Source organism: Anopheles moucheti, chromosome 3 (assembly GCF_943734755.1).
Source record: "Anopheles moucheti chromosome 3, idAnoMoucSN_F20_07, whole genome shotgun sequence".
Lineage (NCBI taxonomy): Eukaryota > Metazoa > Arthropoda > Insecta > Diptera > Culicidae > Anopheles > Anopheles moucheti.
The window spans coordinates 77675749-77693869 of record NC_069141.1 but is presented as its reverse complement, the minus strand read 5'-3'; the positions used below and the strand labels follow the sequence as shown (position 1 = coordinate 77693869).

Genomic DNA, 18121 nt, shown 5'->3' with positions numbered 1-18121 from the left:
GTGGCGTAACAAAGAGCTGTTTTTTTTTTGTTGTACACACCCCAAAAATGAATCCTCCTTTAACGGCATACAACCGGAACATTTTACCGCTTAAAGCTATACCGTATACGACGATATGGCGATGGCCTATCTGCAAATCATACTGGCGATCGGTAAATTACAATGTACCATTTATTGCATTTCTGCCACCATAATAAGGCGCGATCGATCGAACCGATTACATGTGCATACGAGCGTTCTCATCGCATCCTCGCAGCATGTGCAACTTTACCAGTGATTAATGTGTATTAATTATTTTAAACGTCACCGGAGACAATCATTTTTGCGTACCGTGTACACATGTGTACAGATGTTAAGCAACTGCTACATCTAGGAATAACCAGTTTTATGTCATCAGTAATTAATTTCTTTGTGGGCATTTTTTGCTTCCCATCTTGAAATAAATACATTCAGGAATGTGTTGATTACACAATATATAACTTCTCCAAAAAAAAACCACGTAAAACACTACTCTACCGCCGGTGATATGCAAACAGATTTGGCTCAAATGTCAATATGATCGCTGGAGCATTCCTTCGCTCTATGATCTCATCAGTTTGAACCGTGTTGAACCATCCGATCTCGACGGTCAGCTTCTTGTGGAACCATTTACATAAATCTATATCCGAATCGATCGCTTCTAGTGTGTGGAATACATTTCGTTCATATCGAATAAGCCGAACGCTCCCAGTCCAAACAATAGACTGCAACCGATCGAAAGCGACGAACCTTTTATTCGTTCACTTCATGGTCAGCGAATTGGGTGGAGTTGCGCTGCGCTATTGGCTTTCCGATTGGACTTTCCCATGCAGTAGATAACTTTCGATCAAGTTCAAAGCTAATGCCATCAGCACCGAATGCACTAATCGCGTCCCCATGTCTACCATTAAATATCATGTTTTGTGCGTCCTCCAAAATGAAACATTCACTCGACGGACAGCGTTTTTATATGTTTTTCGGGCTCTTTTTGATTTTCTTTTTCGGCAGATTTGTTTCGTTTGACTGTTTTTTTTTTTTTGCCAAAACCCGGGCGAGAGCTATTTTTGTGATAATAAAATGCAAATTTTAGCATGAACGCCCGCGAATCGGATACCGCCAGGTACACATTTAGAAATGAACGGCGGATGAAAATAAGCGTTGGTAGAACTAGCTTCACAAAGGTGGTTAAGCGTGATAATGAGGCAGAACGAAACAGGGAGATGAGCTGAGCAGATACCGGGGATGGAACGAGGAAAGAAAAAAACCATGTGGCCGCTGACGGCATGCAAACGGAAACCGGTTGACACTCGGTTCACAGGGTGCTGGTTGTATGGTGCTGGTGTATGTTTTTTCCCCCCTTTACACAAATTTTTAATTTGTCGACCGATCAAAGCGCGAGAAAAAACCACAACTCAACCTATCCCCAGGTGGGTCATCTTCGGCACAAGGATACACCCTTGACTTTGGGGAGTTTCATCTAACGCGCGTGTTGGGGCCGGTTGTTTGGCACGAAAAACAGGTTCAGTTCATTGGACCCTACGCCTTGGGAGGCCTTTGCGTGTTTTAGGATCCTTCTTCCCGGATATGTTGCGATAAGGGTGAGATACGTTGATTTGATTGTACGTTTCCCGATACACGGGCTACCATTATCGCGTATTATATCCTTCCAAGAGTAAAGGCGAAGGAAGTATCCGCGAAGACAGGTTAATTAAGTTGTTTGACTTAATGATTGCTTATCGATCGACTCCGGACAAAGGAATAAGAAAATCAAATCAAACATATTAAATATTCATCTACTAGTAATCAGAAACTATCAAAGTAAGCTGGCTTCCCGAAAATACTTGTTTCTAATATTCTGTAGGTAAACAACTCTCCATCAAAGCTTCATTTGACGTTTAAGTTTTCCTTCTTTGGGATAAGGTTATAATTATTTTATTACCCAGTTAATTACTAATCCTACCTAATCCACTTGAATGCGTAATGTGCGGTGTACTACAGCTGCGTTACACGCAAACCGTAATTACGTCTATCGAAGATGCAACAACGCTCCGCCAGTAGTCTAGCTGCCCGCCTGCGTTGCCTGCATGATCTTCACCTCGTTCATCTTTCTTTTGCCTCGCCGGCAATGAAAAGGATGTCGGCAAGGTTGGGCCGGTGCTTAATCAATTCGCAACGATCACACTCGGAGCTCGTACCTCGCAACCAGCGCCATTCAACGCCCAAGGAAACCCAAAACCGGATAAGTCACTCTCCGTACTTGTTCTAGCTCGCAGAATAGAAGCAGCCGAGCGTGCGAAAGGCAACGAGGCGTGAAAACGTTGCGGTAACACATCGCAAAACACGCTAACGCCCCACCGGGGGTCCCTTATTTTACATTCATTGCGCATTTGTCCAATTTGAGTCTCGGCCGATGATGAGCTGGTTAATCGGGGTGCAATTTACATGCGTAGATCCGTCACACTGGACGCTGGACGCAAGCTGCTAAGAAGCTTGCACACGGTGTCATTGATGGTGTAACGAAGATGTACGGAGGGTAACAGCATTGCAGTGGCATTATTCACACCGCCCTATCGTCGGTACACGATCACAAACCACTGTTACATCGGTAAGGGGCACACAATGTAGATGAGCGTAGCGTAAGATTGATGAAGAATAAATTGAGACTAAACAAATCTCTGCGAAAACAAAAAAGGTATAGATGAGTGTAACGCATTGCTTGCGATCGGTAAGCGATGATCAAGTTGTGCAAATAAACTCGTCAGTGGATTCACCAAACAAAACCACCACGAATCCGTGACGCAAACGATGCTTCTCCGTGCCCATCGATCTTATTTGCCGAGATCGTTCGATGACATTTCCTGCACTTTGTATTGGAATTATGGTAATGAATGAATTTTGTCCATGAACAATACAGCACCTGCTGTGCAGAAAAGTACACCCACCCCCAAAAACTAGCCAGCTTCTAAACGATCGTCATTCATTCATGGAACGGTGATTAGCAGGACCCGGTTTTGGGGCCATTTCAATCACTGCTCGCGCATCCTCGCATGGCTCTAATTGATAGATAAATTGACCGTTTCCTTCGGCTGCTGTCAACCGGTAGCAGACAAACAGATTTAACCTTTGTGCAGGCACATGCATTCCATTAGCGCAATTTATGTATGTCGTCGGTTGAATGGCGAGATGGAAACAGCTAACCTCCGGCCGCCTGAAGCTGTGCAAAGGGTGAAGAAGTTTGTTAAATATTATGCATCGGAACGCCTCCATCTTACCTTCACCGAGTGATATTTAATAGTTATGAGCAGTTATTTGCAGGGGATTTTTGGAATGCTTTACCGTAATGCCAAACAACTTTATTTACAATTATGGAAAGACGTTTCGTGAATTGCTTGTTTATTTACATGTACGGAATTGCAAGATTGTAATAATCTCATTCCATTCTAAACACACATAAATGAGTTTTCAACACAATTTCATGAACTTAATGATTTATATAAATTTTATCTCTCATTTCAGATGCGTCAACTGTTGCCAATTCTTTGTCTGATGGCAATATGCCATGCAGAAATTCCGGTCTTCGAGATTGGTTCATTCGCTGCGGATACCGACACTAAGGTAGCACCGAGCCAAAAACAAGCTCAATCTGGTGGATATGTTGTGGAGAAGCCCACCGAACAACTACCCGAACCCTCCAACCAATGTCAGGGTGGACCGGACGAGTGTGGTTACGTGTACGAGCCACCCAAATGTCCCTGGGAGGATGGCCAAGCGCAAACGACCACGGAAACGACGACCGAAATCCGTACGGAAACACGCGTCCAGACGGAAACGGCTACCGTAACCGAAACCATTCCAACCACCATCACGACTACGCTCACAAGTGCCACTCCGTTCTGTGGGGCGACCAACACCTACCTGCCACCGGATACGACCACTACCTTACCACCGGATACTAGGACGGTCACAGTAACGCAGCCACCTGTAACGACCACCAAGACACTGCCACCGACCACGACCACAATCACCTCGCGCGGGACTCCATTCACGACGGAGCGTACGATCACACCGACCACCACGATCGTCATCAGTCAAACGCCGTTTGTAACGGCGACGCGTACCGTAACGCCTACCTCGACCAACATTATCACTGCCAGCAGCGTTTCGATTACGCGCACGATCACACCGACTTCGACGTACATCTCGTACATGCCTTCGACGACGATCACGCGCACCGTAACGCCAACGTCCACTAATCTGTACTACGCCGACTCGGTCACCGTCAACCGCACGGTGACACCGACGTCGACCAACGTCTACTACTTACCCTCGACAACGGTCAACCGCACCGTAACGCCTACCTCCACGAATGTGTTCTACGCGGACTCGGTCACCGTTAACCGCACCGTAACGCCTACCAGTACCAATGTGTTCTATCTGCCATCGACGACGGTCAATCGTACCGTGACGCCTACCTCGACCAATGTGTTCTACGTTGCCTCGGTAACGGTGAACCGTACCGTAACGCCTACGTCTACTAGACTTTTCTATCTCGACTCGGTCACTGTGGATAGGACGGTTGTGCCGACATCAACCGTTGTCATTACGCTGGACACGACACGCACACAGACTCGCACGGTAACGCCAACATACCTCGTGCAGCAAACGGCTGACACAGCCACCGTTACTAGGTAAGTAGCAACTGTGAGTAACGATAACACAATTATTAATTTCTTTTTAAATTCTGTTTCTTTCAGAACTCTCACGCCATCGTTCGTCGTTACGGAAAGCGTACCTACGGTCACGCTTACTCGCACGTTTACTCCATCCAGTATGCTCACGACGACGGCTTCCACAACGAACGTGATCACTCGCACGGTAACGCCGCAGGCAACGAGCACCACCACCGTTACGGCTCCTGTTCGTACGATCACTCAGACCGCTTCAACTACCGTCACCGTAACGCCCAAGCTTTCGGTAACGCCCACTATCTACTCCACCGTTACACTGCCACCGGTTATTAAGACCGTGTGTGAGCCGGCCCGAACCTATCTGCCCGATCCAGGCGTTACGACCATCACCCGCACCCAGACGGAAACGAAAACGGAAGTATCGACGACCACCGTTATCGCCTGCACGCCCACCAACGCGTACCTCCCGGTCAAGGAAACCGTAGCCGCCAACCAGCTGTCACCAGCCTTTGCCCGTGTGCCGAATCTGCACCGCGAAGTACTACCGCCGCAGGACGATGAACGCCAAAATTTGATCTGGAACGCTTAATACACCATCGTGTCAAGCGGATAAACGAGAAGGAGATTAGAGGAAGAAGATGGAAACAAAAAAAAACAAATACTCATACCTTCGTTTGCTAAGTGTGGACTTGTGGCGTGGATTCGTTCCCAGCTTCACAGTTCACAGTGATTAGTTGTAGTAAGACCGTCGCTTAGGACACGTTAAAAAACAATGTACATAAATACCGTTGGAGAGGACAAACCTAGATCGTTGGAGTTGTTGCATCCTTATATTCTCACCTTTTACATCACTCTACTTGTGGCTCTCGATCGCTGGCAAAAGTCGACCAGGACCGTTCACTGACTGCGCGCTTGTGCCCCCCCATTTCAACACAACAGCGAAAACCAATAGCAGCAACCTGGTTGTGATTCACTTTTAGTTATTGTGTGTGTAAGTGTGAGTGTGTGTGCGTGTGGTGTTCATAATGATTTCACAGAATAAAGTCTTTGATGTTTCAAAGGAAATTTGTGTACGTGTGTATGTGTATGCATTACGAAAAGGGAAAATGGAGTTCAAATTGTTGGGAAAATATGATTACAACGACAACGACTTAGACTGAGCTAAGCTGGCATACGAGAAGCATAAAGCCAGAGAGAAAGTTAATCGCAAATAATAAGAAGAAGAAGAAAAAGAAGAATAAGAAGAAGAAGAAGTTGTTCCAATTGAAAAATTCTAATAAACATTTGGACATGCAGTAGACAATATTTTGTGAACTATCACAATGAGACATCTAAGAATATTGACTAGCATTCAAATAAAAAGTACATAGCAGAAGATCATGGAAAGGACGCAAAACAGAAAAAAACAGTACATGGAGAACATATCACCATACACTAGTCCTAGTAGCTTGGTATCAAAAAGGAAAAATCTTCAAGGAATTCTGAAGTTGTAGCTCATATAAAAACATTTATGCTACCAGATTCCTGCTCAATACCACAGTGCTCTGCATCGAGAGATACTTGCAGAGTGATCTGAAAAGATACTTTAATAAAAAAAATACATAAAGTGAGAGATCACCAGATACATTACAGCTGGTGAGTTGGGGCAGAAATGGCAGGCCTTAGACTTTTTGAAGTTGATGTGTCGGTAAACAAGAATAATCCTCAGATCCTTAAGATGTTATATCATCCATAGAGATAGATCTGCTAAATCATAAGAAATCACCGAGACCACCCAATAACGCTAAGATAGATCAGCTTTAAATACCTACAACACATTTTTGTTCATACATTTGCAGCCTTTACATAAGGATCACTATGAGTATTTTATTCAAAACAAGTTAAAAATGTCTATACAAAATTTCGCTAGAAGGCACATGAGATAACAACAACCGTAAACGCCCTACAGTATGCAACCTGAAACCATTGCACGTTTTCACGTGGACTTGGGCGAAGTCGTCGGAGCTGATGATGTTTTCGTCGTCTCTTCGTTCAGCTTGCGCTTGTAGCGATAACCCTCGTGATCATCGTACGTCGGTGGCACTGCATGCACGTTCGGTAGCGAGTGGACGCCTCCAAACTCATCGACGTCATGGTTCGGTTCACCGAGCAATCGATGTCCTTCGAAACTTTCACCAAGCGCCAGGAACGGTTGATGGGTCACGGGGTGCTCCAGCACCGGTGGGAGAGACACCTGCGGTGGTGGAATGTACGGTGGCGGTGGGGGTGGTGGTGGATGCTGTAGCTGAAGACCATTGTTGATGATTACCGGGTTCGGAACCGGAACAGGCACCGGGACCGGATCCGGTGGTAGATAAGTATTAACCGCACCACCGCTAAAGTCACCCTGAGCGAAAACGGTTGAGACCACGGTTTCGGTAACGTACTGCACGACGGGACTCGGCTGCAACACCAGCGTGCTCGTTTCGGTCACATACTCAAGCTGCGGTACAAACACCGTCGAGACCGCGTACTCCGTGGAGGTGATCAGTACCGGATTCACCACAGTCGAGGTCAAATAATCTGTCAAGTACACCGTGTTGACGTCCGTGAAGAAGTGGTTCAATGTTTCGGTCGCATAATCCGTGACCGTTTCGGTAAAGATTTCCGGCAAACACTGCGGCGTTGGCCGTGGATAAAAGTATCCTTCGTGTGGTACACACTTGGCACCTCCGAGCACCAACAGCAGCAGGTGTAGTTTCATCGTAAACGATAGATCGCTCTGCGAAAGAACAAACGTATCCTTTGTTTAGAACTTTATCCGGGGCGCCAAGAACACCATCACTTACCATCTTTGGTACGCCCATCTTTGCCACGGCTGACTGATTACGTATTCAATTTCCCTTTCCAACCGATTACGGCACAATTAGCGACAGCAAATTAACACCTGCTCTCCTGCTAGCCAGCGCGGGCGCGTCGATGTCGGAACCGGACCTTGGCTCGCAAGTTTCTCACACTTAATCCGCAGCAAAATGTGACTAGCGGTCGGCACTGGGCGGTAGACAAAACCGTTCGGATGTGTTAGGGTACAAAACTGACCTGGTCCGATAAGAGGTCGGATCGGATGTGACACCTATCCCTGATTTACCGTTAGACTTTATATACTTCGAGCGAGGGTTAGGACATACCGTCACAACCCTTCCATACGAGGAGATACGGATGGACAAACCTGGTTTTCGTAGGTGAAAATTGCCTTCACAAACAGCAGCGTGCTGTAATGCGATGTACACTTTTTGGACAAATTTGTTGCAATTGAGCGAAAAAGATGTCCCAACCGGGTGGTGCGTAATAAGCAGCTGACCTACAGAGCTGCATAGGGTTTTTAGAGGATACTACCGATGCGCAACAGCGCATTTTCACACGCTGGAAGGCAGGTTACTTAAAATTATACACGTCCAGTACCTATACTGGATAACCTATAGTAATTTATAAAGTATCTCTCTTTATTTTGTTGTAACTGTTGGGCCAATAATCGTTGTGGTTAGTATTGCCAAAAGCTTAAAACCCTGAGTATCTTGGAACCCAAGCTCAAAGTATTTGAGATTGGAACTCAAACCAGGCATAATGACAGATGAAGCACTTGAACTGTAGACTTGGAGTTCTAAGTACCTGACAGATACATAAGAAGTACTGATATTTGATCATACCTTCAAACTCGTCTAAAAAGACTTTTCTGCAATTTATTATATTATTCTCTGGCGGTCGTCACACATCTCAATTCGATCCAAAATTTGACGAGCTCATGAGACTATGTGGAAGTGGAATCATATCTATATACGTTATAAGGACATAGCCAAGGAGAAATTAGACGAGCTACTTTCAAACTGATGGTATTGATGACAGTAGTTTGACTGCGCGAATATATCCATCTTTCATACAATTATGTCATACTCCTGGACACAACACATTGAAATTACTATTACAAACTAACAGAATTTATAAGTTTAATTGGTGGGCCAGAGTTTTCCAATCGAAATTGTTGAACGTCTTCTTCGCCACTGTTATCATCCTCCACGGTTGTTTCTCTCGGCAAGTTAGTTATACATTAAGATAGCAAATAACCGAAATTTTAAAAATAATTTGGACATTCTCCTAGATGCACGACATATCGTTGGTCTGAGCAACAGTGAGGCTTAGATCTGCTGATCAGATTTTCATCTGAAATTTTCTTACCGAAAGATAAGACAGTTCAAAATTTCATAATTCCTCTATTCCAATAGCTATAGATCGTATGTCAATTATTTCAATTGTTTTTTCCATATTTTTAATAACAATATTTTTAGCAAATTAAAGAAATTAACAATATCTATTTATGAATTTATTACCTTTACTTCTAAACTTCAATTATTTATTCATACCTAACTTGTTTGCACAATTTACAAAACAAGCTAGTTTAAAATTAGCATATAATCACGCTAATCCTCCTTTACTTGCATATAACTCTTCAACTTTAGATCACTTCAGCTCTAAATCACTCCCAGTTAATGCTGGCAATCACGCGCACGGCGTCAAGTTTCCAAGATGTTCGCCCCCAAAAGTAATCAAATTTAAACCAATGCGATTCAAATGACCCATCCTTGGGAAACCCCATCAGACGAATTTTGACTCATGACCGGAATTGTATGAGATGGACTCGAGTTGTCTCGCCAATTTGGAGATTAGCTGAACATTTCCTTTCAAATCGACAATCTGCACAACCCTGATGATCCCGCCATAACCTCCTCTCGAGCTGGTATTTCCGCCTTCCATCAATGTACATACGGCAAGATTCAATTCAACGCACCGCACACTGCGATTGACTCCTGGCGAATGATGAATTCATCCGAAAATGTCATGCGTCTTCTTCTCCATTATGCTCCACGGGATCTTTGATTCGCATTCTTGATTGCTTCATTCAGCATTATGCACGTGCTAATACACACACACACGCCGCAAATGTCAAGAGAGCACTGAGTAGCTTCGCAAACAATTCGCTCCACGCTCGACGGTTCAATGCTCAGCTGTTTGCAGGGGTGTTTTTTTTTCGCCAGCAGCTTACTTCCGGGGATTTTTGGCACGGTTGGTTTTCTCGTGAAAAATCCTCCCAAAGCGTTATGCTGGAGGATGATCACACACCTTCAAGCAACACTGCTTTTTTTCGCTCTCTCTCTCTCATTCACCGAGTTTTTGCCGTCATGAGTAAAATTTAAACTTAACACCTTCCGGTTGGCTGAACGTCAGTACCGCAGCGGATGAATTGATGAGCCACTCGTTTGGCCGTGCTTCGTGAGTAAAAATAAAACTGGCAAAAGCGGGCAACCGAATTCTACACCTCCCCGGATTTAGATCTCCATAATGAATAATATTTCTCCTCCACTAAATACTGAAAAGAAATCATTCTTACCGGATTTTGGTGATGAAAGACCCACAAATCCTGCCATCCTCACTGCCGTGGGATTATAGTTTTTTTTTTGTTTTTCACATTTTGCTTTGCTTAATTTTATAAATCAAACATTAAATAAATCATTCTTAAACTCTTAACGCCGGACAAACACCCCACAAACCATCGAATTGGAAGACAAATTTGACTCAACCCGGATTCGAAATGTCAAAATAATTTCCCCCACATGCGGCGTTGTGCAAAGTTAATAAAAACTTCATGTCTTACACCCCAAAATTCATTTCAACTGCTACCACACTCAACACCTAGTCAAACAAACGGGCCGCACCGAACGATGAGCTAGCCGCTCGCGTTTGATCGTATTGTTCCGTATCGTATGCATCGAAATGGTTGTGCCTGCCACGACCTTCCGCGATCAGTCGGTAGATTATGATTGATTGTACTTCAAACCCGAAATGTTGAGCGTCTAATGAAATTACTGCGGGGTTTTCAGTGTACGAGGCACGACAACGAAGGGAGAGAAGAAAAAAAATACGTCCACACTAAATGCCATCGGGTCATCGGAGCCACTGCGATTGGAGTGATTCGATGCGCTTTTTTTTTTACAGGGCGGCTGCACTCATGTGTGTAAAGTGGCAATCGAACAAATTGAAGGATAATCGGTGGCCCTTTTTAACTTGGTGCTGATAAAGGGATACAGTGTGGGGTTTGAGGTTAAGCATGGATTTTGGGGAGTATTTTTTTCCATTTTATGAAATACTTTTATCTCTGTAAATTATGGAAGGCAGAAAAGACCACATAACTTAATAGAAGTTAAAGTATTTCTATTAATATATCATTAGTAATATTTATCTACTAATTTATTAATTAAATAATACTTTGATACATAATCGCCAATAACATAAACACAATGTATTTGAAGAGAAAAAGTTTAAAATATCGACTAGAAACTCCCATTTGCAACAACGTTCCGAAGGGGGATTCCGCCTGTAAGTGCATTTGTGCCAATCGCGCTAAATGGTGCTACAATTTTCGCAACTCCATTCCGTACCAGTCCCATCACACACTCAACAAGGATATGCTCAATTTGCAAAAGCCAATGCAATTGGTGCTAACGTTAGTCCAAGGTCCGCGGCAGGTCGTCAGTTCGTGATAAGCGATTGGCACACCCGTACGAATCGAACCCGATACACGAAAGATTTGCGCGATCGCACAGACAACGAACCCCGGCCGATCGATCAATTATTATATGAGACGTACGGGTTCGCATTCGCCGTACGCGTACATCCACACACACATTTGTTTGCACCATCCATTCGCTACCGAATGACAACACTGTGTGCCCCGTCCCAGTGCCGCGTGTTGCCGCCGGCTGCCGCAAGGATGTGTTCAAATATTTGCGCACATCGGGGCTTTACTTATGCCAAAAATTACCGCATAATAATGATCCCGACCTTGACTTTCATTAGCGGGATGGTCTGCAAACCGACCCGGTTGGTTCGGGGGGCTGGCGCTAGATGTAGCGTAACGGATCCCCACCGAGCAGAAGGGTGTCCGGTGTGGTCGCCCGCTTTAGGATTCTTTTCAATTCGGCTCATCCGCACCGTGCCGCTTTCCGGAATATTTCACATGGGCCAATCGCCTCCGCTTCCACTTGAGAACTCTGCTGGGGTCTTGGCTAAACACTTCACCTGCTCAAACACATCACACTATCGATCAACCGAGATCGACGATAGGGAAGCCCCATGCCGACATGCCGAGCGCCGAGTACTTCCCCCTACCCGTACCGTTCTGCAAAAGGTCACTCCTACCGTTGTGTTCGCTTGCAGAGTTCACAGAAGCCCAAGTCAAAGGTATGAAGAAAACACCCCAAAATAAACCCATCCCGACCGCGCTTCCTCGACACACGCGCACAAACCCCACCGATGTGGCGTGAAATTCGAGCACCTTGTTTAACAACCAGCATCTTCCTGGCGCGTGGACACGTACCGTGTACAGCTTTGCGCAACATCAATCGAGCGAAGTGGTGTACCTTCGACTAGAAGGAGGGTTTCGGGTTGAATCGGGACGAGTTTACTAGCATTGAAATTAGTTTCACATTATCATAGGCGCGAGCGCGAACGATGCAGAGCCGGCCACACGTCAGCAGCCTTGCACGTCCCGCAACGTGTGCCACCCTTCAAGCTCCCCACCCGGCGCTGTATGGCAAACTAATTATACCCGCTAATGGGTCTCACTCTGCACTATGCGCGACATATGCGACCGAATCATCTAGGCTTCTGTTTTGATCTCACTCTTGCGCCTGCCCACGGTGCATCTTCAGCAGATTGGGTTCTCTCCGGTTTTCTTCGAGCCCTCGCTAAAGCGGCCGCCCGGTGGCTGCGACCGGACCCGTGAAAAATCGCTCGCATCAGCCGAACAACAACGAACCGTGGTGCGCTTTGATGAAGATATAATTGATACGGTGCGTGCACGGTCTGAAGCACCGGTGTCTGAAGGTTTTTCCTTCAGCTTCGAAACCGAAGGGCGCCCTTTTGGTTAAGGGAAAACGCCATAACGACGGCTAGCTGAATCGGCCGTGCTGAGTGCTGATCGTTCCCAGCGCGATAAAAGGCAAAAGGAATGGTCCGTTCCGACAACACATCAGGCAGGGTTGGGTGTATTGTTGTGTTTGCGCCAAATAGGGCGCGCTATGCAAATTCTCTCATCCTTGCAGTAGATGTAATCAGCGTCCGTTCAAAAGTGTAACTTAAAATATGTTGCATTTGAAGGACTTCGATGTTTAAATTTGACAAACATTCAGAAATGTGAGGTTATGTCAACAATTTAAATAATTTATGAAAATACAGGATTTTTGGATACAGAATCTTTTATAGCTGACTTGGACTTGACGGAACTTGTAAAGGAAGATTTAGATTTAAATTTTTTTAGGGGTAGGCCCAATAATTCTGGATATTGTTAAAAATTGAAATCATTCTTTGCAATGCTTTTCTCAACTGACGTACAGCAGAAAACTTTACATTTATTAAAAATATGACTTTATCTTTATCCACCTTTTAAACATCTTAGACCAGATCAACTTCAAATTTTTAGAGTTCAATTGGCAGAGCTGAGGTCAATACATAAGTTAACCACTCTTTAAATTGAACTTGAAAGAGATAAATATACCTGGAATCCTTCCCTCTATTGGGAAACTTTACAAACTGAAAGCAGTTCAAAGTGTTCTTTACTGAGGACACTGGAGGTTTTGAAAACAAACGATTTCAACTGATAAAATATTCAGAATTTAAGGAAAACTGCTGATATACCTCAAAAGTATTTCAGTTTCCCACATTTGCACTTGAATTTGCAAACCCTGCAATATCTGCACTTTGAAATATCCTTATACGTACCTAGCAGACATAATCGGAATTTAAGCTAAAAAAGATCTTGATAGCGATGTTTGTGTTGTGATCTTGTCTCTTATTGTTTGGTGTTGCGTAATACTAAAAAAAACTTTGAGAGAGTTAAACGGTAAGGAGAATTAATGTTACTTTCATAAGTACAGCAGGTTGGTATAAGCTGATCAACTTTTTTTAAGAAACAGAACCTTTAAAAAAAAGCTTCGCTTGTTGACATTACTCTCATGTCAATGTGTTGTACATCTCTACTCATGCAAATCATTGCTTTACTTGCGCCAATTCAGCCAATGTGGTAACATTAAACGCAAACTGCACACTATTTTGAGGCTTCAGTAACGCACCGAGGCATATGACAAATGTGCCCCCGCGTGAATCAATCCCGGAAATCACACAAATTCCATACCGTACTGTGTGAATATTTGCAAAATTATTTATTTAAAGCACTGGAGGTGAAAAGTGGCTTTTTTTTGCTACGATCTATTTCCATTCCGCAACTGAGGCGATCTGTTCGCGTCTATGTCGAATCCGTAAGCTCTTATAATTCATTTTCCCGCATTTTTTTTTGGTTTCCTCCACTTTCAAGGCATCTCATCACAATTTGTCATAACGTTTTGTATTTCATTTTTTTTTGCAAAGATGCCATCTTTATTGGATAACATTTGTCAACAGCACGCAACATCATGAAAACATCTTGAACCAATTCTGCACGGTAGCCACTCTCGTCGGTTCACACGTCGGCGCGCTTACTGTGCACCACCTGCACTCGGTGTGTTCGTTTTTTTTGCTCTCAACGACACATTTTCATAGCGTACCATCTGACCAGATGCTGCAGAAACCATCAGAAATAAATCAGGGTCGATTGGCGTTAAAGGTTGTGCCTACCTGCGAACGCTAAACAGATCATCTCCAGACCACGATTCCGTGACGTGTGTCTTTCGATTATGACCGGTGGCGGGAAAAATACACCGCTGCGCTACCCTGTTTGGCCAGTGCCAACAGAAGAATTGACAGTTTAGTGTGCTGTACATTTTGCTGTTAAAAACCACGAAAAATATTCCCACACAACAAAAAAAAAACAACGCACTACCTACCCTTTTTCGGCCAGTGTCAACTCCCACCCCCTTGGAGATGGCAGGTGGAATCAGAAAATTAAATAATCAGTACGTCACAAAACATCAACACGATCTTTTAAAAATGGCTAACCATTGGGTAGGGGATGAATGCGTCCAAAATACGGTAGATCCCCCCAAACAACATCCAAAATAGAGAGAGAGACAGAGAGCGAGAAGATGCCAAAAGCTTGCAAGTTCTTCTGACGATGTCCACTAAGATCACTGCTCTGAGTGAACTTCTTTTCGAGCCGCGGGTTTTCTTTTCTACTCTCTCGATCGGTCCATTATTTGGGCAGCTTTGGTTGCCCTCCTCCTGATGGTTCATGGCTGAAACAACCAGTGGCATATTTCCCGCAGACAACCCCTCCCGAGTGCTCATCACCGATGCGCTCGGAATCGTCCTCCCGCTCGATGGGGGAATGGAGCAGCAGTAATGGTATATACACGCCGGAATACATGCCGAGATTCGCACTCGCGATCGACGATCTTCAACCGCATTGTCATATAAAAAGATCGACCGGCGAACCAGAAGCGATCAGTCTAACGCGGACCAGGTTAGCTTAGTGGCGTTCTCGTTGCCAACAAACAGATAGTGTGGGCGAACGATTACCTCAGCAGGAGGACGGAATTATCCTGCCAGAAAAAGCAGGCATAGTTTCGAAATCGAAAGTGATCGTTAGTGAGTGCTAAGACACGTGCATCGAGTGCAGCATTAGTAGTGCGAGACTAACATTTACATACATCCACAACCCCCTGCGAAAATGGTGAGTCGCGATGTAACGGGATGTATCCGGGGCAGCAGGCAATTGCAGACGCGATGTTTGCACAACTCATTCGATCGGTGCTGTGAAGGATCGGGTGCTTTTTTCGTGTAGTGAAGTTTTGCAAATTTCAAACCCCTCCCTGTTGAACGTACGACATCTTGCAAGGATTGGCGGATTTGTAGAATGGTGATGAAATAACCGTTCGCACAGGTGCTGTGAAGTTTGATTAACAACTGAGTGTCCTTGAATTCGTGCGGGATAGCATACGTTGGATGTGGAGAGACGAACGATCTGTATGGTACATGTGATTCCAATGAGTTATCCACAGTTTTATGTCTATTTGCGATCTGCCAGAGCAAATTTCAATTGCATAACTATCTAAAATTCAATAGAAATAAGATTGAACATTGATGTCAGGAATATCTTACATTCTTATATACACTAGAGCTACTAAGCTCCCAATTTGAATTGAGCTTTTTATATTATAAATGTCGTTGGATTACGTACTATACAATAGACATTTAAAAGTCATTCTTCTACTATCGACCGCATTGAAATGAAGTATACAAGTTAAATTTACTGATAAAGAAGATCAGACTTTAGGTTCGCACGTCACTCCTCCAAGACCTCACATTGGACCACTTTTTCAAAGTCCTTAGTACATTAGTACTAAATTGGCTTTTCCATAAATTTTGAAACTCATCTCACCTCACAGCTCCGAATCTTAATTACAACAATCCCATCCTCACGAACGAATCCTCCTAGACAGCTGTGAATGCTGCACTAATTATCATCCCTTTGGCGTGCCTTCGTAGTTTGATAACTAATCCACGGCCAAGGACAGTGCCCTTTAAGCTGTTCACTTTCCCCCAGATCCTCGTCAACCCTTCAATGGGCAACACTGGACCTAAAATGTGGCGTTAATCATCTGGCGCTATTGGAGAAGTTTAAAAAAACGGAGGCTTGCTTTCAACACTCGCAGGCAGTTTGGTTGATTTATGGTTATCCTTTTGTTCGCTTATCTACCCACTGCTACAATCGCTCGGTGATGAGCATAATGAACGGCCATTTCAAAAAAGTGTATTGATTAAATTCCTTCGAAGCGGAGCTTGCGACACGTTTATGCAAATCGGCTCTTTTCTATCGCGTTAAGCTTCCACGAAGGAACTCGCGCCTGTCAGTGGTGTAGATCAGTCCGCAGACCTTTGGTTATTAGTTACCGTCTCGGCGGTTTGCTTTCTACCACCCGATGGCCTCAAATTCCGAACCAGCACACGATCGCTATGTCGCTTCCCATTAAACAGGTGTTTCGTTCGCTGTCAAAAGCATGATTTAAGTGACCCGATCCGGTCGTCTGTTTCGATTTGTTTGCCCTATTTTGCAGAAACTCTGTGCCTTCCTGTTGCTGGCCGTGCTGGGCTGTGCACGTGCGGAGCAGTTTGAGGGATATTTCTACCCGAAACCGAGCTGCCCACTGCCCGAAACGGTGTACGTCACGCAAACGGAAACGGACTACCAGCGGTACACGGAAACAGTCGCCTCGCCGGTGTACGGCGATGAGCAGACGGTGGTGTCGTCCGTGTACATCACCAGCACCTACACGGCAACGGTGCCCGTGTACCAGACCCTCACCAGTACCGCTACCTACACCGTAACACCGCCGCTGCAGCCGGCCCAGACGGTGTACAACACGGTAACGCTGCCACCGATCGTCTCCACCACGACCGTAGTAACGGCGACCCCGGTGTATCGCACGCAAACGGATACGCGCACCGTTACACAGCCTCCCGTAACGCTGCCGCCGCAGGTTATCTACTCCACCGTCCAACTGCCCCCAGTAACGCGCACGGAAACCTCGGTCTACACCACCACCACACCCGTCATCCAGACCGTGCAGGACTATCGCACCGTAACGCTGCCCCCGGTCACACTGCCGGCACAGACCATCTACTCGACCGTACAGTTACCACCGGTAACGCGCACGGAAACTTCCGTCGTCACGCGCACCAGTCAGGTTGTGCAGACGGTGCGTGACACCGTTACGATCCCACCGGTAACGCTGCCGGCACAAACGATCTACTCCACCGTACAGCTGCCACCGGTTACCCGAACCACCACATCCGTCTACACCACGGCCACGCCCGTCTATCAGACCGTTACCGATACGCGCACCGTTACGCTGCCGGGTGTCCCGGTGCCAGCGCAGACCATCTACAGCACCGTAACGCTACCGGCCGTAACGCGCACCGTCAGCTCGGTCTACACCCAGCCGGGCGGCTTCCAGACCGTCTACGTCACCCAGACGGAGGTGCAGCGCGATCAGGTGCAGGCCCAAACGATCTACAGCACCGTAACGCTGCCCGCCGTCACGAAGACCTTCTGTGCACCGACCTATCTGCCGCCGCAGAACACGCTCGCTGCCTACAACCAGAGACGCTACACGAACGGGCTGTTTTAAATCGGACTCGCAATCGGACACTCGACCCAAAACAGAAAAATAAATCTAAACAAAACGATCGAGTCCGTGATCACTTTCTCATCAGCAGCCGAGATTATGAGCGCGATTGACCCGTCCCTTTCCTTTTCCCCGCAATCCGAATGAACCATCGAAACAAAAGACTGCGTTAAGCGACGAACCCCGATGAACTTACTTTGGCCCAATCGTTTCTGTGTACGGCGTCATCGAAATCGTGCTGCGTGTCCGATTTGTTTCATCTTC

At 45.5% G+C, this 18121-nt stretch overlaps 3 protein-coding genes across 3 annotated transcripts; 2 read left to right on the top strand and 1 right to left on the bottom strand.

Moving 5' to 3' along the window:
- The first annotated feature begins 2716 nt into the window (after positions 1–2716).
- Positions 2717–5655, top strand: LOC128303022 (mucin-2-like). Its single transcript, XM_053039875.1, has 3 exons — positions 2717–2743; positions 3535–4706; positions 4773–5655. Exons 1-3 carry the CDS (start codon positions 2717–2719, stop codon positions 5293–5295), a joined length of 1722 nt encoding a protein of 573 aa, XP_052895835.1. The 3' UTR covers positions 5296–5655.
- A 1026-nt stretch (positions 5656–6681) lies between these two features.
- Positions 6682–7552, bottom strand: LOC128305105 (inverted formin-2-like). Its single transcript, XM_053042406.1, has 2 exons — positions 7535–7552; positions 6682–7467 (listed from the first exon to the last, which is right to left on the bottom strand). The coding sequence occupies exons 1-2, from the start codon at positions 7550–7552 to the stop codon at positions 6682–6684; spliced, it is 804 nt and encodes a 267-aa protein (XP_052898366.1).
- A 7168-nt stretch (positions 7553–14720) lies between these two features.
- Positions 14721–17860, top strand: LOC128303021 (uncharacterized). The gene is made up of 2 exons (XM_053039874.1): positions 14721–14735; positions 16787–17860. Exons 1-2 carry the CDS (start codon positions 14721–14723, stop codon positions 17858–17860), a joined length of 1089 nt encoding a protein of 362 aa, XP_052895834.1.
- Positions 17861–18121: the final 261 nt, after the last annotated feature.

Bases quoted from the DNA above. Each gene is read 5' to 3' on its own strand.
- LOC128303022 (XM_053039875.1), top strand. From the start codon at position 2,717: ATGAGTGTAACGCATTGCTTGCGATCG. The intron at 2,744-3,534 runs GTAAGCGATGAT...CTCTCATTTCAG, and splicing joins TAACGCATTGCTTGCGATCG to ATGCGTCAACTGTTGCCAAT. The intron at 4,707-4,772 runs GTAAGTAGCAAC...TGTTTCTTTCAG, and splicing joins GACACAGCCACCGTTACTAG to AACTCTCACGCCATCGTTCG.